This window comes from Rana temporaria, chromosome 3 (assembly GCF_905171775.1).
Source record: "Rana temporaria chromosome 3, aRanTem1.1, whole genome shotgun sequence".
NCBI classification, from domain to species: domain Eukaryota; kingdom Metazoa; phylum Chordata; class Amphibia; order Anura; family Ranidae; genus Rana; species Rana temporaria.
Window position 1 is genome coordinate 135,181,317 of NC_053491.1, and position 26,666 is coordinate 135,207,982.

Genomic DNA, 26,666 nt, shown 5'->3' on the forward strand with positions numbered 1-26,666 from the left:
CCCTAAACAATAACCTCCTCCCCAACCTAGATTTTCTGATATAATGGAAAAAAAAAATCGGCCTAAAATATCGGCCGCAAAAATCGGCCTAAAATATCGGCCATCGGCCGCCCCAATTTTGGAATATCGGCATCGGTATCGGCCAGAGAAAAACCCATATCGGTCGACCTCTACAAAGAAGCTCTTGTACCAAATCTTGGCACAGTGCCAGAAGTGTTTGGCGGTTTAATTTTTACGGCAATTTCGCAAAATCACACCACGTATGGGGTGCTATTAAGTGTTAATGGCATCGCAAACGCGGCCCGTGTTTTGCTGTGATTCTGCAATCGTGGGTTAACGAAGCTGTACGGGGGGGGGGGGGTCGGCCCAGACAGCAATAAAACCTGACCAGTGTTCTAATCCCTCTCCACTCTATCCAAAAACAACATTTTGCCTTTAGTGACACTTTAAATATTTGCTTTGTAGATGTTAATCAACAGAAAGTGGGAGTACTGCACTTATCTATAATGAAAAGGTACGTTTTGTCAGCGCAGTCACTTGTGTGACATTAGTCAGATGTTGTACATTTCTATTTGAGCACAGACTGATTGCAGATGATTTGCTAAAGTAAAAACAATTAATTTTGGGAATAATCATCTAATAACCAGCAAAAAGTTTTTTGGTTGCCCTTATACGCTAATAAGTAGTCGGCTTAGCTTCACCTAATTCACTAAGTTTGGTGAAAGCAGAACTTTATCCAAAAATAAAATACAAAATATACAGAAGAGAAGAGATAGAAGGGAAAACAAGAACAGTTTTGCTGTAATATTCAAGGCAAAGATTTCCCTTGCAGTACCTTCTCCTGCCACTAGATGTTCTCAGTCAGATGGTTAGCATCATTTAACCCACTTTCACTGATCCCAGGTTGACCCCTGTCTTATAACTGGGCAGCGAAAGGGGAGGAGGAAGAGTAAGGGCCCTTTCACACCGTTCAGGTCCACCTGCCAGTTTTTTAGGTGGGCCTGAATGGGAGCCCTCTATGGAGCCACGGATGTCAGCCCGCTGACATCCGACCCTCTCCGATTCGCCAAAGTGTGACGGGGGAAAACCCTACTTTTCCTTCCGTCTGGCGGATCGGGTGACAACGGACTCTACGGTCCATCGTCACCCGATCCCCCATAGGGGAGAGCGGCGCTCTGACAGGTCGGTCCCTGCACAGTGCAAACCTCCCAACTGTCCCTGATTTTGAGGGACTGTCCCTGATTTGGAGCAATGTCCCTCTGTCCCTCATTCTCCTCATTTGTCCCTCATTTTGGTCTGATCTATATAGATGTATATAAAATGCACTTTTTATCTATCAAAAAGTGTTTCCCAGCACTAAACTTTCATCTGATTTCTAAATTTCTGCATTTTAAATTCCAAAAGCCAATATAAAGAAATAGTAGTGGTAAAAAAAGCACTTGTGGGTTTAACCAATCTTATTTTTTTGTACAATTCTCCTTTAAGGGGGCGTGGCAAGGGGTGTGTCCTATGCCTGCATACTTTTGCTGATAGGTGTCCCTCATTCCCATCTCAGAAAGTTGGGAGGTATGACAGTGTGCAGAGACAGACCTGTCATCTACCTGTTCAGCGGGATCGACAGAGCGATCCCCACTGAGCAAAGCGGAGCCCGCACATGGATCCTCCCTGTGTGAAAGGGCCCGAATGAGGTCATCTCTTTGTTAATCTGTTTTCTCCTCCTATCAGCATACTCTTTGTCAGCATGTGAATTGATTGGCTCCTCATGCTGCCTCTTCCTCTCACACTCTAACCTGCTATATGAGAACTATAACGGGGCTGATACCAAGTCAGATTCAAGTACTTAAACTGCTTGCATTTAATAATGAATTAGTGAGGGAGATGTACTAAAACTGGAGCACAAGCACTCAGAATCTAGTACAGCAGTGCATAGTAGCCAATCAGCTTCTAACTTCGGCTTGTTCAAAACCTGGAATCTGCACCAGATTTTGCACTCTCCAGTTTTAGTAAACCTGCCCACCCTTAAAAAGCTTAAAAAAAAAATATTTAGGCCCAGATTCTCGTAGGAGTTACGCTGGTAATTCTGAGTGTGAGGCGTCGTATCTATGCGCCTGATTCTTAGAATCAGTTACGCATAGATTTGTCTTAGATCCGACCGGCGTAAGTCCCTTACGCCGTCGTATCTAAGTTGCATATTTACGCTGGCCGGTAGGTGGTGCTTCCGTCGATTTACGCGTCAAATATGGTAATGAGCTAGTTACGCCGATTCTCAAACATACGTGCGCCCGGCGCATTTTTTTACGTTGTTTCCGTAAGGCTTTTTTGGGCGTAAAGTTAACCCTGCTCTATGAGGCGTACATGAGGCATACCAATGTTAGGTATGGACGTCGGAACAGCGTCAAATTTTTTCACGTTTTACGTCGTTTGCGTAAGTCGTCCGTGAATGGGGCTGGACGTAAGTTACGTTCACGTCGACTAGGCATTGAGCGGGCGCAATTTAATTTGAAAATTCAATGTGATACTGAGCATGTGCTCGCATGCGCCGTTCGATAAAAGCGTAATTTACGTGGGGTCACATAACATTTACATACAACACGCCCCCTACCAGCCTAGTTTGAATTAGGCGCCGTATCAGATACACTACTCCGCCGTAACTTAGAGCGGAAGATGTTTCTGAATACGGGACCTGCTGCTCTAAGTTACGGCGGCGTAGTGTATCTGAGATACGCTACGCCCGCCTAAAGATAGACGTTTTTCTGAGAATCTGGGCCTTAGCATACAACTTCCATGGAACCAGCCATTCTCCTTTTTTTGCATCTGTAGGATCCTGGGAACGATGATGCCTCCCTTGCCTAGGTGCTGTGGGATGAATCTCGGGTGTAAGTTGTAAGAGCAGTATGGCCAAGGCTTTTTTGGCTGTAATTTTCTTGTGGTATATAGGAGCTTTGGAATGATCCCAACAATATTGTCTCGATCCATCTAGCTGTCTGATCCCCCCTCTACCCAGTCTAGTGCTCCAGCAAGCGCTGGGGGAGTGGAACAGAAAGTGGTGACTGACAGGCAATGGTCTCCCCTCCGAATAGACCAAGAACTGAGCTATCAGTGGTCATTGGTTCACTCAGTTTTTGGTCTTAGAGCCGACGTGGGGCAGCTCCAGCATTACACAGATGTTGCAGCATATAGGTGAGTATGGATTTTTATTTTTTTACTTCCTCATACGTCTCCTTTAAATATATTTTAATGCTTTTTCCATAGGTGTGTGTGTTGTTTTGTTCCTTTTTTTTTTGCACTGTTTTTTTATTGGGGGAGGTGGTGGGAGTCTAGCCCATAAGCAGACCTTGTCTTTTGATTCAAGGTCCTCTCTAACTACTGAACAGTCTCTACTCCTTTAATAAATCAACCTCATTGTTTTCAGAAGGTGAATGGAATGATCACAATCTGTAGAAGTATGCTACTCTGTGAATACTTTGTGCTATTTTTGTATCTTAGTTTTCATAATTGACAAGAGGTCAGCATGTGTATGGCTATATGTTGTCTGAAACATCGGACTTAATTGCATAACATATTTCTTTTACAGTTGGCTTGGTCTGGTTTTAAAGGAGAATCTAACGTTACGTCAAAATGGACTTTGTGGGGATCCGCGTTTTGTTTGGGCTCGCCGTTTACGCCATCAGTGTGGTGGAATCTCTGCAGCCTCAAGCAAGAGTCCTCCTGACACTCAACGGTAAGATATATAAGCCGCATCTACAAAGGTTAAAAGCACTGGCTTTTATTTCATATGGTGCGAGAGCAAATGGCAGTTCTGGGCAATGAAAAAAAAATCTTTAAAAAATGATGTGTAGATATCCAATGTGAAACGAGAGCTATACATTAATGTATAAATCATAGTCAGGGGGAAAGTGGGGAGCAGATAGTCATGCTAGCATAACGCGCCTAGTCATTGCAATGTCTGCTTTTGATTGATATTTCTGCTACTGCGTGTTGGATTTGATTCAAGGTTATAACGAGACGTATAGTGTACATTGCATTCAAGTAGGCAGTCTAGACTTGGCAGGGTTCTGCCGCTTAATATTAAATCAAGTTTTACATTATGAAAAAGACAAACATTCCTAAAACCTGAATACACTTTGGGGAAATCTACAGTATGTATGAAGAAAAACCCCAGGAACAGAAATGTGGAACAAAAGAATGAATTGAGTTTGAAACCTTTCACATTACGTCAAAGCTAAACTTTCTAAAATAAATGCATTTATTTAAGTATTGCGCTATTTATTTTTTATTTTTTTTATGGGCAGTGTGCAGATTTATTTATTTATTTCAGGTACAGTACTTATATAGCGCATCAATTTACGCAGCGCTTTACATATATATTGTACATTCACATCAGTCCCTATGGAGCTTACAACCTAAGGTCCCTAACACACATATGTAGCGCTACCCCCTCAGGAGCCACTGGTTTTGGTTTTGGGATCGGCATACTAAGTTACCTCTTACCGTTATCTAGGGGTGCAGTTGACATACCTCCCAACTGTCCCTGATTTTAAGGGACTGTCCCTGATTTGGAGCAATGTCCCTCTGTCCCTCATTCTCCTCATTTGTCCCTCATTTTGGTCTGATCTATATAGATGTATATAAAATGCACTTTTTATCTATCAAAACGTGTTTCCCAGTGCTAAACCTTTCATCTGATTTCTAAATTGCTGCATTTGTAAATTTCAAAAGCCAATATAAAGAAATAGTAGTGGTAAAAAAAGCACTTGTGGCTTCAACCAATGTAATTTTTTTGTACAATTCTCCTTTAAGGGGGCGTGACAAGGGGTGTGTCTTATGCCTGCATACTTTTGCTGATAGGTGTCCCTTATTCCCATCTCAGAAAGTTGGGAGGTATGAGTTGATGAGTAGAGTAGTGAGCGAATGTCCAGTCAATAAATGAAGGTTTTTGAATGCTTTATTTCCAGGCCCAATATGGCCAACATCAACATGAGGTAAAGCAAGAAGGTTGATGAAGCGATAGAGAACTTTCAGCGCTGTCGCTCTTTGAACGACATTTGCGCGGTCATACAACACTGTACCCAAATGATCCGGTCATATGATCTCCCCTATGTCAGCCAGCGGCAGCTGCAGGTGAGAGGCGTGGCTGCTAAAATTTGGAGTGGTGACATCACCCATAGGCTCCTAAGGCCCATCCGTCGTCGGTCCTCTCCACTGCAGCTGCCGCTGGCTGACACAGGGGAGCCGGGTCATGTGACAAGAACAGAGCAGATTGAAAAATGGTAAATGTATACATCATTTTTACACAGTTTATTCAGCATAGGTGTTAAGAGATGGTGGGGCCATTTTTAAGACTAGTTAAAGGTTCACCCGGAAAAAAAAATGTAACATTAGATTGAGGCTAATTGTGGGAAGCACAATTGGGTGTTTTTTTTTAAAATCAATGCAGTACTTACCGTTTTAGAGATAGATGTTCTCCGCGGCTTCCGGGTATGGTCTGCGGGACTGGGCGTTCCTATTTGATTGACAGCCTTCCGACCGTCGCATACAGCGCGTCACGAGTTGCCGAAAGTAGCCCAACGTCTATCTCTAAAACGGTATGTACTGCACACCCGATTGTGCTTCCCACAATTAGCCTCAATCTAATGTTAAAAATGTGTTTTTCGGGTGAACCCCCGCTTTAAGCAGTTGTAAAGGCAGAAGTTTTTTTTTAGACTTACTGCATTCTATGCAGTAAGATATGAAAACCTTATGCATTCAACTTCCCCCACAGACCCCTTAACTACTTAGCTGTGCCTAATCTTGATCCAATGAGGTGCACAAGAGCTGAGGCTCTCTTGCACTCATCATTGGCTAAGATACAGCAATCAGAGCAAGGGCCGGGCCCTGCTCTGCGTGTCTTATGAATACATAGAGCTTGGCTCGGGAGAGAGCATGCAAGAGTGCCCCCATAGTAAGTGGCTTGCTATGGGGGCACTCGGCAGGGTGGAGGAGCCGAGAGTGGCGGTGGGGGATCCGAGAAGAGGAAGATCGGGGCTGCTCTGTGAAAAACCATTGCACAGAGCAGGTAAGTATAACATGTTTGTTATTTATAAACACAAATAAATTAACCTTTAATAGTACTTTAATAGAATTTCACTTTAAGGCTTGTGAGTTACAACCTGCTGTGAAGAAAATTACCTTTATTTTTAAAATACACACTTGGGCCACCTGAAGCTTTACTAATTAAGCATTGTTTGTTACAAATGCAATGTCACTAACAGAACCCAGGAAGGGTTTTCTTCTTGATCCAGCTCTAAAACAATTGTGATGCTTTAGAACTAATACATTAAGCGTTTGCATAAGCCAGGAGGTATGTAACTAAGTGTGCCATTTAAAATATGTGTGGTAAGAACGCTGTAATGTCTGTCAAATCCTATTTGGATTTGGAAAGCCTACATTTATCCATTCGCCCAATTACTCCCTGCACAGCCCAGAAGTGCCTAGAAAGCCGCTCTCTAATGGACTGTGTTTTGCATGAAAATCAGCTCAGTGGCTTCCCACTGCTGAATATATTTATGAGCTGCTATGTCTGCTGCCACATAAGGTGAAGTGAGAATAGTAACACTGATTATTAGCCAAGTCACTTGATTAATTCCATCATTTAGTCTTTTGTCTAACCTGCAACTTTCTTCTGAAAGGCCAATGCTATCTTTAGAAGAAAGGCTTCTATCGGTACACAGTAATTATGCACTTGAAGGAAATTTGAAAAAGAAAATGGTTCTGTTCTGTTGAGTTTCTTCCTGCCTACACACTGACATGGCGTGAGCATGCGTCTGCCTGTGCTTCACATAACTTCAGTGTTATACATGGCTGTCATGAGACAACTACAGGGGCTGCCATTGCTCACCTCATTGTAAAAATACATGTTGCCTGGTTGTCTGGATTTAATCATTTCTAAGTCACTCACCTGGACAGGGGTGGACTGACAACTCATGGGGCCCCCAGGCAATAGGAAGATTATGGGGCCCCCAGGCAATAGAGATTATGGGGCCCCCGGGCAATGGGAAGATTATGGGGCCCCTGGACAATAGGAGATTATGGGGCCCCCGGGCAATAGGAAATGATGGGGCCCCCAGGCAATAGATTACCGGGCCACACAGTATACACACACACACATACAGTATACATACACGGTATACACACACACAGACACACACAGTATACACACACAATAGACACACACAGTATACATATACACAGAATACACATACACACACTGAAAAGGTACTGGAGAGGCGGGGCAGCTATAATCCTGGGATTTAAAAAAAAAACACAGATTTTTACATACTGTCGGTTTTACTGAGGCTGGCAACCCTGATGGGGCCCCCTAGTGGCATTGGGCCCTCGGGCAGTGCCCAAGTTCCTGAATGGTCAGCCCGCCCCTGCACCTGGAACAGGAATTCTGATCAGGGAAGTCAGACAACATTTTAACTACACGGAAACCAGTATTTTCAGCAGAATTAGGCAGCTCCATGTATCCCTCATGATAGGGTGAGCTACGATTTAAAAAATGCAAAAACTGAGGAGCTCTGGAGGAAGTCGCTGTACTAACGATGTGATTTTAGTTAAGCAATCTCCCCGCCGAGCTATTGTTTTCTAACCGCCCCCCCCCCCCCCCCCCGCGCTAGAACACACCGGTTAGCTTTTTCAGTCATTGGCTGCGAGCACTGATCAGGTGCTGATTGGCAGTTGTTTTTCTGGCATGCCCAGTCTACAGAAGCTGGACATTTGGCCAGCTTCTGTCAGAACAGCCTACTGCACATATGTGCCCATGTGTACCATGCCTCATTTCAGTTTGTTCAGTTAAAGTGATTTTAAAGGCAGAAGGCATTAAGATAAAAAGCCTTCTGGGTCCAGTAGCTCCCCTTAGCCCCCCAATACTTACCTGAGTCTTATGCCGATCCAGCGATGTTGCACAAGAGACTCGGCTTTCCGGGAATCTCTCGCCTCATTGGCTGAGGCGGCAGCAAAGCGCCATTGGCTCCCTCTGCTGTCAATCAAAGTCAGTAAGCCACTAAGGAGAGCACAGGGGCAGAGCCAGGCTGTGGCTCCATGTCTGAATATATACAGTGAGCTGCAGCACGGCTCAGGTGCCCCCATAGCAAGCTGCTTGCTTTGGGGGGCACCCAACAGGAGGGAGGGGCCATGAGTGCCAAAGAGAGACCCGAGAAGATAAGGATCCAGGCTGCTCTGTGCAAAACCACAACACAGAACAGGTAAGTATAACAGGTTTGTTATTTTTAACAAAAAAAACAAGACTTTAGTATCACTTTTAAGCTTTGACGATAAAACCTGGAAGCTGTTTGACTTCTATGCAGAGCGGCACCATATTTTGCAAGCTGCAGTTTTATTAAATCCCCCCGTGTGTCTAAGCCAAAAAGTAATATATTGCAAATTTACCATTTCTCACTTACCTTTCTGTATCAGGACAACAGAACCAAAATAGAGCCATACAACCCTTCTTTTCTGCTAAGGTCCATAATATACAGGGGCATGGTTCTGTAGTCTTCAGAGCGAATGCATAACAATGTACCTGATAACAGTCTGGCAAAGAGCACAGATTTCTGGCTAGATCAACAGGTATTTTTTATCTTACCAAACAGAATCAGATGATTCCTCCCCCTACCAGGTTGACAGAAGCCTCAGACTGTGCTGCCCAATGGACTTTTCCCCTCCCAAAATCTCAGTATGCTTGTGATTGGGAACAGATTAAAAAAAAGGCGGCCAAAAGTATTCACTTAACCACATACCGCTGAATGTTTCACTTAACAGATTGGGATTGAAGCGGTATTAAACCCCCAATTTTATATATATATATATATACATATATATATATATATATATATATATATATATATTGCAGCTTACCAACTCTTATATGTGGTGACTGCATTTGTTTTTCTTTTTTTTCAGGCTTTTTCCCCTCTCTGTCAGTGGTAAATAGTTTGTCTCAAGCCTATAACTGCTACTTTGTCTGAACAGCTTGGTCTATTAAAGTAAGTTGAAAAATACCATACTTACTGGATGGATCACCTGGTGATAGAAAAAAAAAAAAAAAGGAAAAAGTCTAATGCCGCGTACAGACGGTCGTTTTATGCGATGTAAAAAAACGACGTTTTTAAAAACGTAAATTTCATTGACCGTGTGGGGGAAAACGTCGCTTTATGTCTTGTAAAAAACGACAAAAAAAAATTGAAGCATGCTTCAATTTTATGTGTCCTTTTTCAAAACGTCGTTTTTTACTTCACAGAAATTGACCGTGTGTAGCAAAAAACGACGTTTCAAACGACGTTTTTACACCCGCGCATGCCCAGAAGCTAGTTATGAAGCGAGCTTCAATGGAAAAACGTGGTGAACGTAACCTCGCTTTGCTAGAGCATTGTGAAAAAACGATGGTGTGTAGGCAACGTCGTTTTTGAAAATTGAAGTTTCAAAAACGTTGTTTTTTACTTCACAGAAAACGTAGTTTTTTTACTCAGCATAAAACGACCGTCTGTATAAGGCATAAGGCTTCATGTAACTTGAGTTTAGGAGCTTTTTGCCTTTTTTTGCTAAAGCTCCTAAACTCAACTCAATAAAAGCTTTTGTGTCAATGTACACACTGGGGGTTATTTACGAAAGGCAAATCCACTTTGCACTACAAGTGCAAACTACAAGTGCAAAATGCATGTGAAATTGCCCGGAAAGTGCACTTGGAAGTGCAGTCGCTGTAGATCCGAGGGGGACATGCAAGGAAAATAAAAAAACAGCATTTTATCTTGCACATGACTGGATGATAAAATCAGCAGAGTTTCCCCTCATTTCAGATCTACCCCTCAGATTTACAGCGACTGCACTTCCAAGTGCACTTTCAGTGCAATTTCAAGTGCACTTTGCACTTGTAGTTTGCACTTGTAGTGCAAAGTGGATTTGCCTTTCATAAAGAACCCCCTGAGGCTTTTACAAGAGTTTAGGAGCAGCTGTGGTTAAGGGAGGTTCAATCTCCCTCCTGAATACAAAAGAATCGCGTTCAGGATAGGAACGTTTTAAAAGCCGGTCTCAAATTTGCGGTAAAATTGCGGCACAATTTTCCCACGGCTGACGGTCAACGTAGTCAGTGTGTACATAAGCCCTAAAAAAGAAAAAAAAAATGCAGATACCACATTTCAGAATTGCCAATACAGTTTTGTTTTTAGGTTTAATACCACTTTAATTAAAGAACTGAGCATGTATTACTACTATAACAAATCAAAAGGGACCAAGTAAGAGAAGTTAATGGTGGATTTAGATACGGTTTAAGAGTTGACATACACAGGCACATATTTTGTGGTTATTGATAATTGCGGTGTGTGTGATCTGGAAGGAATGGAAGCAGACTGGTTCCATGGTAGTCCATTATATGGTATATTTGGTGGAATTTGCCTTTTGCAGATTATTCTCTGTTGTGAGTGTTGAACAGAAAGCTAGCATTAAATGTACAAAGTAAAAAATTCCTGTGGGCGCTACAAACACACTAATGCCGCGTACAGACGGTCGTTTTTTGTGCTGAAAAAAAAACGACGTTTTAAAAAACGTTATTTAAAATGATCGTGTGTGGGCAAAACGTTGTTTTATTGTCTTAAAAAAAACGACAAAAAATAAATTCGAACATGCTTGAATTTTTTGTGTCGTTTTTCAAAACGTTGTTTTTTGTTTCACAGAAATTGACCGTGTGTAGCAAAAAACGATGTTTAAAACAACGTTTTTAAACCCGCGCATGCCCAGAAGCTAGTTATGAAGCGAGCTTCAATGGAAAAGAGTGGTGAACGTAACCTCGCTTTGTTAGAGCATTGTGAAAAAACGATGGTGTGTAGGCAACGTCGTTTTTGAAAATGAAGTTTCAAAAACGTTGTTTTATATCATGATTTAAAACGTCGTTTTTTTTCATCACAAAAAACGTCCGTCTGTACACGGCATAAGCGTGATAAGCCCAACCTGTTGAGTTGAAAATAGCCGATAACCAGTGCAGCCGCCAACCACTGGAAAAATGGAGAAGAAGACACAACAACAAAAAAGCAGCGCTCAATGGAAAGAAGGCATAAAACTTTATAGTATAATCAATTGACATCGATATTGCATAAAATTAGGCACACAATAATGTTGGGCACACAATATAAAATATATATAAATATATATAAAATATATATAATATAATGGTACCATTATATTATATATATTTTATATTGTGTGCCCAACATTATTGTGTGCCTAATTTTATGCAATATCTATGTCAATTGATTATACTATAAAGTTTTATGCCTTCTTTCCATTGAGTGCTGCTTTTTGTTGAGCATTGAATGTACAGCCAGCTCTGGTATGCTGGTTGCCTGTGCCGTTTATGGATGGGCTTCTGTGCAATCAAGTCCCTTGCATGGGGTGCAGTAAAAGAATACACAAGGGAGCTCTTCAGAAGCTTTATTGATTTTACAGTGTAGCCTAGGCCCTTTCCTTCCTAGAAGCTGCCTGACTGAAATGAACATGCTTCTTTTACTATCTTCTTCATTACTGATACTTATTAAAAAGGCCAGGTTCATCCTTCTGATTTGAAGGTTACTGGGAAGTCTAATGTGAGGAGCGGAGGAGTGTGATATTTAATGTGTAGAGGGTACAATTGTTCAGCCATGAGCTTTCCTGCTGAGCCAAGGTCACTAATTGATTGCTGCCCGAAATTAAAGCTTTTAATATGCCTAAAACATTCTGGGTGAACCGCATTAGAGCGGGTAATAGATTGCCAAGGCTCTACTGAGAAGGCAGGGGAAATACGTTTTATGGAGCTTCTATTTTGAGCTAAATGTCAAATAGTGAATAGTAACAGCAGACGTTCATTAACTACTTTGTAATCCTTCTCGGGTGTATTTCTTCTGTAGAAATTAGTGTGTGCTTTAAAAATTTTAGTTTTTTTCGGGACTGGACGTTTACTAGGATATATAATACAAATCACAAATTATCAAAGACACTCTATACCCCTATATACAGAAATCACAGATCGGAAGGATTACGTGTTTGGGGAAATGAAACCTTTACTCTTAAAGTCTCAAGAAGTATACTACAAATTGGATTACGGGCTTCAACAATTCAGCTATTGAGAACAGTTGAAAAAGAGATCCGGGTGAAAGTGCTTTGTAAATCAGAGGTGTTATAATAGAAAAGAGATAAAAGGCTTTTAGCCCGGAACCTGCTCTAGTAGTCAAAATGGCAACAATAATTATACGGCAGAGTGGAGTGAGAAAAGAATCTTAGGTTGTGTCTGCACATTTCAGACATCTGTACTTAAAAAATCTCCAATGAGGCAACAGTTTTAATTATAGCGACAACTAAACGTGAGTATTTATAATAGGAGTCAAATGCCCTCATAAATGATCTGCATGTTCAATTGTTCGGAAGAACAAGAGAGGAGACAAAGGTCAGCCATATCTGCACAGCCTATTATTCTGGGTAAGTTAGGCATTACTAATTCAACAACAGACTGTCCTTCTTGTGCCTAGGCTGCTTTTTCTGATTAGAGGTCTATCTAAAGGCCTATTCATCTTTGTTATCTATACATAAAATTGGTTCTAAGTGTTCTCTTAAGGATACGGAGAGGAATTTTGATGGCTAATTGCTTCTTGAGGTACATACCGTTTTTAATTAGCCTTCAGGATGTTTATTCGTTTTTTTCCCCCCAAATTAAGCACTTAAGGATCGGACCTTTTTTAAAACCTGTTGTTTACAAGTTAAAATATATATATATTTTTTTTGTTGCTAGAAAATTACTTAGAACTCCCAAACATTACCTTATATACTCGAGTATAAGCAGGGCCGATCCACCCTATAAGCTCACTATGCAAGCCACTTAGGGCCCCGCAAAGCTGCAGGGGGTCCCCTAAATTACTAGAGGCCCGCCTGGTGAGAAGTCATTTTTGGCCCCTCACCCTGCTTCTCAACTCGCTGGCTGCATGGGAGAAGAGGTAAGAAGTCAGCACCCCCGCCTTCTCACTTTAATGTAAGATGTCAGTTCCGATAGCAGAACACCCCCTCCCCCTGCTTCTCAACTTTAAGATTTAATGTGACATGTCACTGTCGGCAGTGCCCCCCCACCCACTTCTCAACTTTAATGAGACATATCATTTTGCTTAGGGCCCCAGGGAGGTCAGGATCGGCACTGAGTATAAGCCTACCCGAGTATAAGCCGAGGTACCTAATTTTACCACAAAAAAATGGGAAAACTTATTGACTTGAGTATAAGCCTAAGGTGAGAATGCAACAGCTACTGTAAGCGGAAAAGAGGGTCAACAACGCCCATTTGCAGCTTCACTGTGCCCATAACTGTGCCCATTGCAACCTCACTGTGCCCATTGCAATCACACTATGCCCATCCTCACTGTGCCCCTTGCAACCTTACTGTGCCCGAGTCAGTGTACCTGAAATTCTTGACAGGCTGCGGGCGTCCATTCATTGTTTAAAAGTCGCAGTCTCCTCCTGGCCCCGTTCCGTGATAGGCGTTTCCCAGCAGACACTGTGCTCAGTGTTCCACCAATCACGGAGGTCCTTTTATCCTCGGAGACCGTGTCTTTTAACAATGGATGCCTGCAGCCTGTGAAGAATTTCAGGTACACTGACTCGAGTATAAGCCGAGGGGGGTATTTTCAGCCTTAAAAAAAGGACTGAAAAACTTGGCTTATACTCGAGTATATACAGTATATATATATATATATATATTTTTTAAGGGGGTTGTAATGGTAAATTTATTTTTCACCTTAATGCATCCTATGCATTAAGGTGAAAAAACATCCAACAGTATCCCCCCCAGCCACCGTTTTACTCACCTGACCCTTCGAAGGTCCCATGCTAGTCCCTGTCATCCTCTTTAGTTCCCAGCCTGGCCGTTGATTGGCTATACTGGATAGATTTAAGCAGCGCAGCCATTGGCTGGTGCTGCTGTCAATCACATCCAATGATGCGGCGCACCGGGGGGGGGCGAGTGATACAGTCGGCGTCTATGGCCGCCGCTGTATCACGGGAGCGCTCCCGCAAGAGCTTTCCACCATGCGAGCTTGCTCACATGAAGGTGGAAAGCTCCTGCGGAGGGGGAGCCATGAAAGCCGCCGAGGGACCCCAGAAGACGTGGATCGGGGCCACTGAGTGCAAAACTCGCCACACAGTGGAGGTAAGTATAACATGTTTGTTATTTAAAAAAATTAATAAATGTAACTTTAGTCTGTCAAACCGTATTTGCGCAAAGTGGTCTTACAACCACACTTTTTTTGTATAAAAAAATAAGACAACAGAAAAGTTAGCCGATTTTTTTATATTATGAAAGACGATGTTTTCCCAAGTAAATTGATACCCAACATGTCAAGCTTCAAAATTGCGATCGCTCGTGGAATGGCGACAAACTTTTACCCTTAAAATCTCAATAGATGACGTTTACATTTTTTTACAGGTTGCATGTTTTGAGTTACAGAGGAGGTCTTGGACTAGAATTATTGCTCTTGCTCTAATGATCACGGTGATTGACACCTTACATATCTGGTTTAAACACCGTTTTCATATGCTGGTCGCTACTCACGTATGTGTTCGCTTCTGCATGTGAGCTCCGTGGGACGGGCGCATTAAAAATTAAAGCAGGTGACAGGATCCGATCGCCTCCGCCACTGTCTGCGGCTCTGGTAAGCGGCAAAGGGCACCGGAGTGCGGCGGGGGGGAGGGCCTCTCCCGCCACCGATAAAAGTGATCTTGTGGCAAATCCACTGCTGAGACCACTTTTATCTTAAAACGGACTGCCCGCTGAAGAAGCGGATACCGGGGTTATGGCAGCTAGCTGCTACCATAACAACGATATTCCACTTCAAAGAGCTGCTGTTTAATGACGGTGGGCGGTCCGGAAGTGGTTAAAAAAAAAAATTGTATATATTGTATTAAGTATTTCCACAATTTTCTAGTGAAATGTTAGAAATGTAGGAAGTACCATTATGGTTGTAACATTTGGCTTTAAAACAAATAATAATTTAATAGAATCAAAAGGACATTTTAGAATAATACGTATTCATGGAATTAAAAATAATTGTAATGATCAATACATTGTTAGAAAAACATTGAGATTAGGGCTGTATGTTAAAATACATTTATGTTTTGTTGATTTTTCCCACATCAACCTAATTAAAAGAATTAGGCGCCTGCGTATTTTCACATTGCGAAATTTCATTAAAGTCTCCCGTACAAAGGCAGAATACACTTGACCTGTGGCCTCTCCTAAGCCTGGGTGTGTGAGTGGTGTGGCTAATCAGCAATGAGATGGCTTTCCAAGCACAGGAGTTTCTCAATGGTATTTGCTTTCTATATTAACTGCATCATGAGTTTGGATGTGTGCCATAACATGCAGCATGTATACATATCAGTGAGGTCACAGAACGCAGGGCCCTGCTCTGTCACTTGGAATTCTTTTCAAGTGTCTGGGAGAAGTTCTTTTAAACTCAGCAATACGCGTTTTCTAGATTGCTGGGGATTCAGTATAGGAGAAAAGAATAGTGCGATTTTTTTTTTTTTTTTTTGGGAGACCTCTATAAATATACAGGTCATTTGAGAGATGACACTGGGCCTTATTGATAAAGATGGAAGCGACTTCCCTGCCCTAATTTTTTTACTGTTATTTTAATAAAAAAAACATTTCTGTTGAGTTTCCTTTTCCACAGTTATTATAAATGTTATGCCGCGTACAGAAGGTCGTTTTATGCGATGTAAAAAAACGACGTTTTCTGTGAAGTAAAAAACGACGTTTTTGAAACTACAATTTTCAAAAACGACGTTGCCTACACACCATCGTTTTTTTTCCAATGCTCTAGCAAAGCGAGGTTACGTTCACCACCTTTTTTCCATTGAAGCTCGCTTCATAACTAGCTTCTGGGCATGCGCGGGTTCAAAAACGTCGTTTTAAACGTTGTTTTTTGCTACACACGGTCAATTTCTGTGACACAAAAAACGACGTTTTGAAAAACGACACATAAAATTGAAGCATGCTTCAATTTTTTTTTTACGTTTTTTACAAGACATAAAGCGACGTTTTCCCCCACACACGGTCAATGAAATTGACGTTTTTAAAAACGTCGTTTTTTTTACATCGCATAAAACGACCGTCCATCCAAAAAAAAAATTACACAAACAGGCTCCTAAAAATACATTAAAAAACATTTGAAAAAAATATATTTTTTTTACTTACCAGAAATGCTTGTTGCTACAGGGGTTACCACCAGCTGGGTCCACAGTTCCTGTCAGACCTAATCACTGGCAATACCGATAGGCTAATTTCCATAGGAGGTAAACGGATTGGTTCTGCGGGGGCAACTCTCTGGAACCAAACCCCGCTTACCATTCGCATCTCCCCAAGCCTATATACGTTTAGGAAAAAGCTCAAGACCTGGCTATTTTTACAAGCATTCCAATCCTAGGTCAATCCTCCTCTGTTCATCCACTCGCTGCCTTCTAAATCTTTCTTTCCCTTCTCCCTTCTTCTTCTCTTTTTCTCTATCTCCTCCTCTGCCCTGCAGCAGTTGCGTTTATTTATGCTACCCTCGCCAGAACATCCGGGCAATCTGTCATAAAGCGCTTTGGCACCACCAAACAAACAAATAGTAATAAATAAATAAAATTAAATAAATAGGCAGTTGTCCTAATCTGCCACGTCCTATACTGTGAAGCTCTTCATTCTTGGTCTCCTCGCGTTGTCTTCTGTAAAATGGAGGTGCGCTGTCTACTGGGACACGCGACTCTTGCATGCGCAGTAGGAAACTGGCAGTGAAGCTGCAAGGCTCCACTACCTGTTTCCCTTAGTTCGAATGGCGGTGCCGGCGGTGATGGACGGATCGGCCTGGACAGGTAAGTGTCCTTATTAAAAGTCAGCAGCTACAGTGTTTGTAGCTGCTGACTTAAAAAAATGTGTCTGGAACACCGCTTTAAGTTAAAAACACAAAATAATAAACACATGCTGCCAATACTTCTTCAGTATCCTTTTCCTCCATTGATTGTTTTAGATTTTGTAAGTGGTTTCCCGATTTCCCTTTTGTTTTAACTAGTGGTTGTAAACCCCAGTCATGAAATTTGAACAAAGCACATATATCTGTAGTGTTTATTTGTCTCTCTCCGAAGCTCTAAAGCTAGGTACACATGGGTTCGAATGTTGGTAGACATTTGCCATTTTAAAAAAAAAACTGGTCGACATTCAGCCTGTGTGTATGTCGGTCTATTTGACAGAAGCTGGCCGTTTGGCCGGCTTCTGTCAGAGGAGCATGCTGGAAAACAAGCAGCTGACCAACCCCACCCCCCCCCCCTGCCAGAACATCTCAGTGGGGGAGATAGCTGACCTGACCTTGTATGGTTAGTAGAGCGGCTCCGACCAGAGCTGACATTTTTTTTACCCTTAACCAGCGTAGTTGAACGAAAAAAACTACTATTGTGTACCCGGCTTTAGTGTCATTTCTCTCCTGTGCTTCTTTCCTCTGTTATCACAATACACAAGATAAATGGTGTGACTGGGAGGGAGATAAGCACATATCTTGTCTATTCAGAATACAGCTCTGCAAGTTCCTTCATTTCTCTGCCTATGTGGGGGAGGGGGGAAGTGTCTCTTTCCTCCAATCAGCTCTCACACAATGTATAATAGCTGAGGCTATTCACTTCACTGGGTATATGAGAGGGTTTACAACTACTTTAAGTAAACCTGTTGCCTAGTACACTCGATCATAAAATCGAAAAGAAAAATACTGCTTTCGGAGCATTCATACGAAAATCTGACCGTTAGTACACAGCTTTGGAGAGTCGATCATAACAGTTCATGCACAATTATCGGAAAAAATTCTCATATGATACCAGAACATGCGATTCTCACCTAATCAGTACAGTATTAGCCCGTAAACAAAATCGGAAACCTAAGACCACACATGCTCAGAGACGAACAAATACATTACAATATGATACCACATATTACTTTACTTCTGAACTTGTATTCTGCTGTACGAGAATTTTCGTAACCGCAGTAACCTCTTCATTTTCGATATGAGATTAGCATGATCATTCATCATCCTCTCGTTGTGTGTACCAGGCTTAGGTCTTACTGTATAATTATGCAGTTGTTTATTATCTTAACGTGTTACTAAACCCAGGAACCTCACTATATAGGGGGTTATTTACGAAAGGCAAATCCACTTTGCACTGCAAGTGCACTTGGAAGTGCAGTCGCTGTAAATCTGAGGGGTATATCTGAAATGAGGGGAAGTTCTGATGATTTTATCATCCAATCATGTGCAAGCTAAAATGCTGTTTTTTGTTTTCCTTGCATGTCCCCCTCGGATCTAAATTGACTGCACATGCAGTGCAAAGTGGATTTTCCTTTCGTAAATAACCCCCTATATCTAGTCTCCCAAAATACACAGAACATGCAAATGCAATTATGTCTTGTGACTTCTATTCGTTTCTGGTTAGAGATTGTAGGAGGAGTTTTTATTCTCCTCTGATTGTCCTATGAGAGCAGGACCCCTGACCCTCTGTCTGGAAAGTGATGATTGGCCCTGTGCTGATCACATGCACCCTCTCAAGAAAAAAAAACTCTAGCAGTAAACACCAAACTGAGCATGTGCAGAGTGACTCCAAAGGCTCGATTCTATCAGGAGATGGATTGGGGACATGCTAAGAATTAACCACTTAGGTTCTGCAGTGAGTATAACAAGCATGCTTTACTGCATATACAGACTGACTGTACTGTTGTGGGTTTAGTAACACTTTGAATACACCTATGCTTTTGGCTTGTTAAAACTATTTATTTGTAAGTAAGGCCCCTTTCACATGGGGCAGTGGAGGTGCGGTGACGGTATAGCGGCGCGATTTTTAGCGCGATATACCGTCGTATTTACCGCGATATTCGGTCGCTAACGGTGCAGTTTTAACCCCCGCTAGCGGCCGAAACCGCCCGCAATGCGCCTCTGTAGAGGCGCATTGCGGGCGGTATTACCGTGGTTTCCCATTGATTTCAATGGAAAGAAGCGGTATAGGAGCGGTAAACACCCCACTCCTATACCGCTCCAAAGATGCGGCTAGCAGGACTTTTGGAGCGGTCCTGCTAGCGCACCGCTTCAGTGTGAAAGCCTTCAGGCTTTCACATTGAAACCTGCAGGGCACAATTTTTTCAGGACGTATAGCAGCGCTATTTTTAGAGCTAAACCGCCTAAAAAACGTGTCAGTGTGAAAGGGGTCTAAAGGTTTTAAACAACAATCAGGTAAAGCCCGACAGGCTGGTTGTACATAAGTGGATCAGTATATTGACTTCTGTACAACTAGGGTGCCCATACTGTACATGGATTGAACTTCACCCAGTCCTTGTGGAACCAGACACATTTCCATCCATGTATACCCGGCTTTAGTGAGCATCTCAAGTTCTCATCCTCCAATAATATCTGAGCAGTAGCTCTACACCCTACTTCTGTTGTAGCAGACATTTTTCTTTTATTTACAGCTTACAGCTCATAGATTCTACCCCTATTTTTCTGAATCCATGATCTTTTGTTGATTGTGTAACAGACTGGGGAGAAATGAATACTTGGTCCCTAAAGACTGGTAGCCACAAAACCATTTTCACATTTTGTGGTCAGTAATACTCTAGGGAGAAGTCATGCTTTCTTTTAATTTCTTTTTTATCTCACTGCCAATTCATCAGAATCTTATGTAGCACGAATGGAATTTCTATTCACTAGCTGATCCATTTAATCTTTAACTTTCTCTAGCTTTGTGATAAGACCGCAATAACTAAACTTCGGCCTTCCTTATAAAGAAAGAAAGAGATTCTGAGATCAAAGAAATCAAAGACATTGACTTAACCTGAGTTACACAAAATTCACATTGGTTGGACTTCGTTATTTGTTTTGTGTATTCATTTTTTAACTATACCTGTTCTCGTAGAGGATATAAAAATCAACAATATAAAGTCTGACAACAGTAGTAATGATACCAGATAGATGTCCTAAACCTTCCTGAATCTGCTAAAAAGAGTTTGGCTTTTTTTAAAAGATATTTCCACTTACTTTCTGTCTTAGGCCCCGTACACACGACCGAACATGTCCGATGAAACTGGTCCGCGGACCAGTTTGCGCGGACATGTCCGACCGTGTGTACGGCCTAGCGGACAGGTTTCCTGGTCTAGCGGACAGGTTTCCAGCGGACAAAAGTTTCTTAGCATGCTTAGAAACTTGTCCGCTGGAAACCTGTCCGTCGGACATGTCCGCTGGTTAGTACGTCTAACCAGCGGACCGAAATCCCGCGCATGCGTCGAATTGATTCGACGCATGCGTGGAAGCATTGAAGCATTGAACTTCCTGGTTTGCGCACGTCGCCGCGTCACCGTCACCGCCACGTCACCGCGTTCTCTGTCCGCGGGGATTTTGGTCTGATGGTGTGTACACACATCAGACCAAAATATCCCAGGAGACATGTCCGATGAAAACGGTCCGCGGACCGTTTTCATCGGACATGTCTCCTCGTGTGTACAGGGTCTTAGTGTCGTGGCCACAGGAAGTAAAGGATAGTCTCTCCAACTGGAGCAAAAAAAGACAAAAAAAAAGGTTCTGATCCTTCCCTAGTTTATCCAAAATCAAAGAACGAAGGTTTGGCTTTAGATTGGCTTTAGATTGTTAACAATTTGTAATGCCCTGTACACACAATCTGTTCGTCTGATGAAAATGGTTCGATTGCATGACTTGCAGCTCACTTAACCTCTCAGCGAGCCACAGAGAGCCTGAGCCAGCAGCTCCTGACCCCTTCACAGCCCTGCACTCTAGTGAGCGCTGGGGGGGCAGAGCTGGGAGCCGGTGACTGACAGTTACTAGCTCTCTGCTCACTGAAGACCAAGAACTTAGCGATCTGCGGTCTTTTTCAAAACCTGAAGTTCTCTTTTAAGTAGCATGACAATTAAGGGAGACAACAGTGAAGTGAACTGAGTGTAAACAGTCAATTGTGCAGGGAAATTATTTAATCCTTAAGCATACAGTAGGATCAGTGCACTGCATTTAATCTTGCCTCAATTCTTAATAAATTAGACCCATTGGGGTTGATTTAACAAAGACAAATAGTCTGTTTACTTTGAAAGTGAATTTACACTTAGCAAGGGCATTTTCCCTCAAGTTAGTGAATGTGAGGAAGCTGTGCTGACTCCCTTTATCCAAATAAGTGCAAGCTAAATACTGTTTTATTTTTTAATTTGATTTGTTTATGTTTTTGCACCTTAATACGTGTTCTTTGCAATGTGAAGTTTCACTGCCTTCATAAAGCTTAGGGAAAATTCCCTTGCAACGTGAACAGACTATTTGCCTTTAGTAAATCAGACCCATGGCCTCACATGTTATCCCGGTTCATAAGCAATTTTCCAATGACCCTTAGTGTGAGTTGGCATCATTATGATTCTCCATGCTTACAGGAACATTGTGTTATAGCCTCTAGTTGTATTCCAAAGAGACCGACATTTTATGGTTTTTCTGGCTTTTTTCCATCTGTTCTATGTAGTGTTAGCTTATGTTTTCCAAAGACAAATATCCATAAGCTTCCCCTTATGCATGCAGTCCCTAAAAATGTGTCCTACTTCTTCAATACCCTTCAATAAAGAGTAATTAATTAGTACTGATATATATATATATATATATATATATATTATGAATGTGACCGCTCCGTCACATTTGTGGTGCAACTACTATTACAACATGCACCACAAATGTGACACATTTTCTTTATTCAATGCATTAGATGGAAGTTAAATAGACTTCACATCTACAGTATGTGCATATGTGTGTTAGACATATGCTAAGCTCTGCTGAGCTCTTGTTTTTGCAATTACGACCTTTCGTATGAAAAGTAGCAAGAATAGATAGTAAAACTTTTTTTATTATTAATTATTTAAAATCACATTAAGTTAACAGCTCATAAATATTGCAATGAGGAATGTATTGTTCAGTTCAAAATAGTAAAGGCACTGTTTTAAGCCGATATTTTTTTTTTTTATTGTTTGGAGTAAATTTTGTAAAAAACAATATACATTGAAATTTGGTATTATGGTGTAAAGCAGCAGTTAGAGTGAGACCTGCAGAAACCTTCTGTTTTAAAATACTTTTTTTGCTTCACAAAAAATGTAACCTTATTCACTCAGTATCATTTTGTTTTTGTTTAAATAAACCTTATTCGGGGTAATAAAGAATGCAAAGCATTCCATTAAAAAAGGTGAATGGGAACATATTAACTGGCAAATTTTGCATTGTCTTCTGATGTTTGAAAATTGATGAGATATTGGTAAAGGAATATTTCAAAGAGTTTACAAAACAGCTGCGCCTAAATGTGTTATTGATTTGAGATTCAGGGAGGTTGACTCTTCTTTAAGAAAATTGATCAGTAGTTGGTCTAGTCAATACATTTAGGCATCATTTGTAACACTTCTTGTTAGAACATGCAATTAGGTATGTCTTGTACACGTCTTTTTCATGAGCCTAAATCTGAAGTTTAATCTGCTTATTGTGCATTCCTTGCTTTCTCCTTTCACTCCTCATCAACAAGCTATATATATTTTTTCATTATATACCATATTTTAGACCCATTTAGGTCATTACTGAGTTTCTGGGCATGTCCATGGCTGGTGAGAGTGGCAAACAGGGTGCTATACATAGCTCCCTAAAAGTATTACAGCACCCTGCCTGAGTACTCCTCTCAAGAACCCTTAGCCCTAATGCAAGCAATGGGCTGTTGTCTCTGATGGTCCCATCCACATTATACAAAATTGCCTTGGTGGGTGGCAGTCGGTCTGGAAGAGTTGGTGTTCCCAAGCATGCTGTATTTTTATGTAGACTGTCCAAGGTGACACCACACATGATGCTTAACCTTCATAGATAAGATAACTAAAACACAATGATGGAAGAGTTAGATGTTATGCCCCGTACACACGATCGGAATTTCCGATGGCCTAAAATCCGATGGAATTTTTAGTCGGAATTCCTTTCAAGCTGTCTTGCATACACACTGTCAGACCAAATTCTAACCATCCAAAACGCAGTGATGTAAAACGCTACGACGAGCCAAGAAAAAATTAAGTTCAATGCTTCCGAGCATGCGTCGACTTGATTCTGAGCATGCGTGTTTTTTTTTTTCCATCGAAGTTGCACACAGACGATAGGAATTTCCAATCGTTTTTTTTTCCATGGAAAAAAAATAAAACATGTTCTATTTCTAAACACGACGGAAAAAAGTCCGATGGGGCCCACACATGATCGGAATTTCCAATGAAAAAAGTCCATCTGACTTTTTTCATCGGAAATTACGATCGTGTGTACGCGGCATAAGAGTTATGCCCTGTACACACGATCGGATATCTAACGGAATCTAATCCGATGGATTTTTTCGTCGGATATCCGATGAAGCTGACTTTCATCAGTCTTGCCTACACACCATCAGTCAAAAATCCGACCGCGTCCAACGCGGTGATGTAAAACACTACGACGTGCTGAGAAAAATTAAGTTCAATGCTTCCGAGCATGCGTCGACTTGATTCTGATCACACAGATGATCATTTTTTTCTATAGTTTTTTTATCCATAGGGACATTTTAAAACATGTTCTATTTTTTTTTACCGATGGAAAACAAACCGATGGGGCCCACACACGATCGGTTTGTCCAATGAAAACGGTCCATCGGTCCGTTTTCATCAGACAAACCAATCGTGTGTACAGGGCTTTAGAGTTAGGCCTCATACACACAACCGTTTTCCTCGACAGAATTCATCAAGAAACTTGGTGGCAGAGCTTTTTTGCTGAGGAAACCGGTCGTGTGTATGTTTTTCATCGAGAAAACTGTCGAGGAACTCGACAAGAAAAAAAGAGTTCTCTTTTTCCTCGATGGGAGTCTCAATTTCCTCATCATGTTCCTCGTCTGGCTGGTTTTCGACGAGAAACACGTTTGTGTGTATGCTAAGAAATCAGCGCATGCTCAGAATAAAGTATGAGACGGGAGCGCACCTTCGGTAAAAGTAGCGTTTGTAATGAAGATAGCACGTTCGTCACGCTGTAACAGTCTGAAAAGTGCAAATCGTCTTTTACCAAACTTTTACTTAACACGCAGTAACATGAGTAACATGAGATTAGCAAAAGCAGCCCCAAGGGTTTAGCCAGTGGAATTGACCTTCCCCTGCCGTCGTATGTGTTGTACGTCACCACGTTTGAGAACGAGGAGATTTGGTCTTGTGTGTACGCAAAGAAAGCTTGTCAAGTTTCTCGACAAGCCTAACAAGGAACTTGTTGAGAAAAACGATGTTTCATTTACGACGAGTTCCTCAGTCGCATGTACAAGGTCTCAGAAATACAATGATGGTTGTCCTCAAGCCAGGAAATGAGGCAGGTATCTGACTTGGTGCAGTTTCTAATGTATAGAGAAGGTTAAAGTGTGCAGTGAAACCAGAATAAGTAATGCTAGTTCAAGAGAGTAGCCTATGCAACTGTGCAAGACTAAAATAAATTCTGGAGTTCAGCTTTAGTACAAATGTACATCTTCTCATAGAAACAACAGACAAGACTTTGGATAAATAGGATCATCTATGGTCTGGCAGCAGATATAAGACCCTTGTGTACTGTGGTTCTTTCACTTTGTATGCAGGCACAGAAGGCCTATTTTTGTATGCAATGAAGATGAATTATATTTGCAGTAGACAGTAATTCATAATTACATTTTCCATGATTAGAGTCCTTCTGACTTTCTGCTGTAAAGTAATTGCATGGTGATTCATAAGTATTCCATTTTATGTACTCTGTATGTTCTGTATTTGACAGGTTGTTATGTGGAAAAATAAATGTTGACTTCACTTTAATGGGAATCTGTTGTCTGTACACCTGTCTGGGAAGGTTTTGCTGTGGAAATCTAGGCCATATATTATTTTTAGGGCAGGCATATGTATTGTAGATGCTTCACTGCCCCATAGTTCTAGGACTGGTATGAAGTTGGATAAAGGGAATTTGCATTAGGGGTTTTACAACAAGTTAAAGGGGAGTTCCACCCACAATTTCACTTTTTAAATATAAATACCCCTGTAATACACAAGCTTAATGTATTCTAGTAAAGTTAGTCTGTAAACTAAGGTCTGTTTTGTTAGGTTGTTACAGCATTTAAATAGTTTATAATCTAGAAATAGACCGTGGCCATCTTAAGTGTGGGCATCATGAAGCCAGACTGTATGACTTCCTGGATTTCAGCTTTGCATATCTCGCACATGCTCAGTGCACAAGCAATGTAATAGGTTTCAGTCAGGTTTGCAAGGACTACTGGGAAACATGATGCCTATCCCAGAAACCCTTGCAAATAGCCTAGGCAAATAAGGAGGAGGAAGTAATGAAGGACTACAAAATAAAGGTATTTACAAGCAACAAATTAAATAAAAATTGTTCATTCTGAACACTATGAGATTAGAGCATGCAGCACAGACAAACATAAAAAAATGGGTGGAACTCCACTTTAAATATGGGGTTCCATTTAAGATAAGCATTGGTTAATTTTTCATAGATAAAGCAGCCAATACATGAGTCTGTTTTTTTGATTGTTTACCACTGTGGAGCTATTATATCTATTGTATCCTGACAGCGGAGAGACTGATCAGTGTTGAAGGCTATAGCCTGCAGCACCGATCGAGCGGGAGCATCCAAAAGGGTGGTTGTACAGAAGCCGATCGACCAGCATTAGAACAATCTCCCTGCCCACTCATGGATCATAATTTGTTACATTACAGTTTACATATGTACTTTGCTGTGTATTTGACATTGTACATGAGTATTATAGTAGATGGTAGGGCATGAGCTCTAAAGCCTCGTACCCCCGATCAGTCCATCCGATGAGAACGGTCTGAAGGACCGGTGTCATCGGTTAACCGATGAAGCTGACTGATGGTCCGTCGCGCCTACACACCATCGGTTAAAAAAACGATCGTGTCAGAACGCGGTGACGTTAAACACAACGACGTGCTGAAAAAAACTAAGTTCAATGCTTCCAAGCATGCGTCGACTTGATTCTGAGCATGTGTGGATTTTTAACCCAATGTTGTGCCTACTAACGATCGGTTTTGACCTATCGGTTAGGAATCCATAGGTTAATTTTAAAGCAAGTTGGCTTGTTTTTTAACCGATGGTTAACTAACCGATGGCGCCCACACACGATCGGTTTTGACTGATGAAAACGGTCCATCAGACCGTTGTCCTCTGGTTAACCTATCGTGTGTACGAGGCCTTACAGTACAAGTTCTTTAGCGTGCTAATTCACATTTAACAGCTAACATTTTGAAGGTTTACTAAAGCATGATAAATGTGATTCAGGCGAAAGCTCACACACAACTTCTTAGTGGTTACAACATCATCAAGGTCATTTCCAAAATAGAGCTATAGGACCGAAATGGTTGAATAGGTTTTTTGATGGTAGTAACTTATGGTGACAGTTATTAAAGCCAGAACATTAGAAAGATCTTGGATATTTACAAAAGGCCAGCCTTTCAGAAGTACTTATCATAAAACCCACAGCTCTGAGGATTTAGCCCGCACACAACCTCAGTTCCTGGGTTCACTGGCTGCCTGTCTTTCCTTGCCTAAACC

General features: G+C 41.5%; 1 protein-coding gene across 1 annotated transcript in view; it reads left to right on the forward strand.

Moving 5' to 3' along the window:
* The window catches only part of SEMA3C (semaphorin 3C), a 206,612-nt gene that overhangs the window by 14,278 nt on the left and 165,668 nt on the right, over positions 1 to 26,666 (forward strand). The window contains exon 2 of the mRNA XM_040343452.1: positions 3,575 to 3,721. Within this exon, the coding sequence (XP_040199386.1) occupies positions 3,619 to 3,721 (103 nt within the window). The 5' untranslated portion in view covers positions 3,575 to 3,618. The remainder of the gene's footprint in view (positions 1 to 3,574; positions 3,722 to 26,666) is intronic.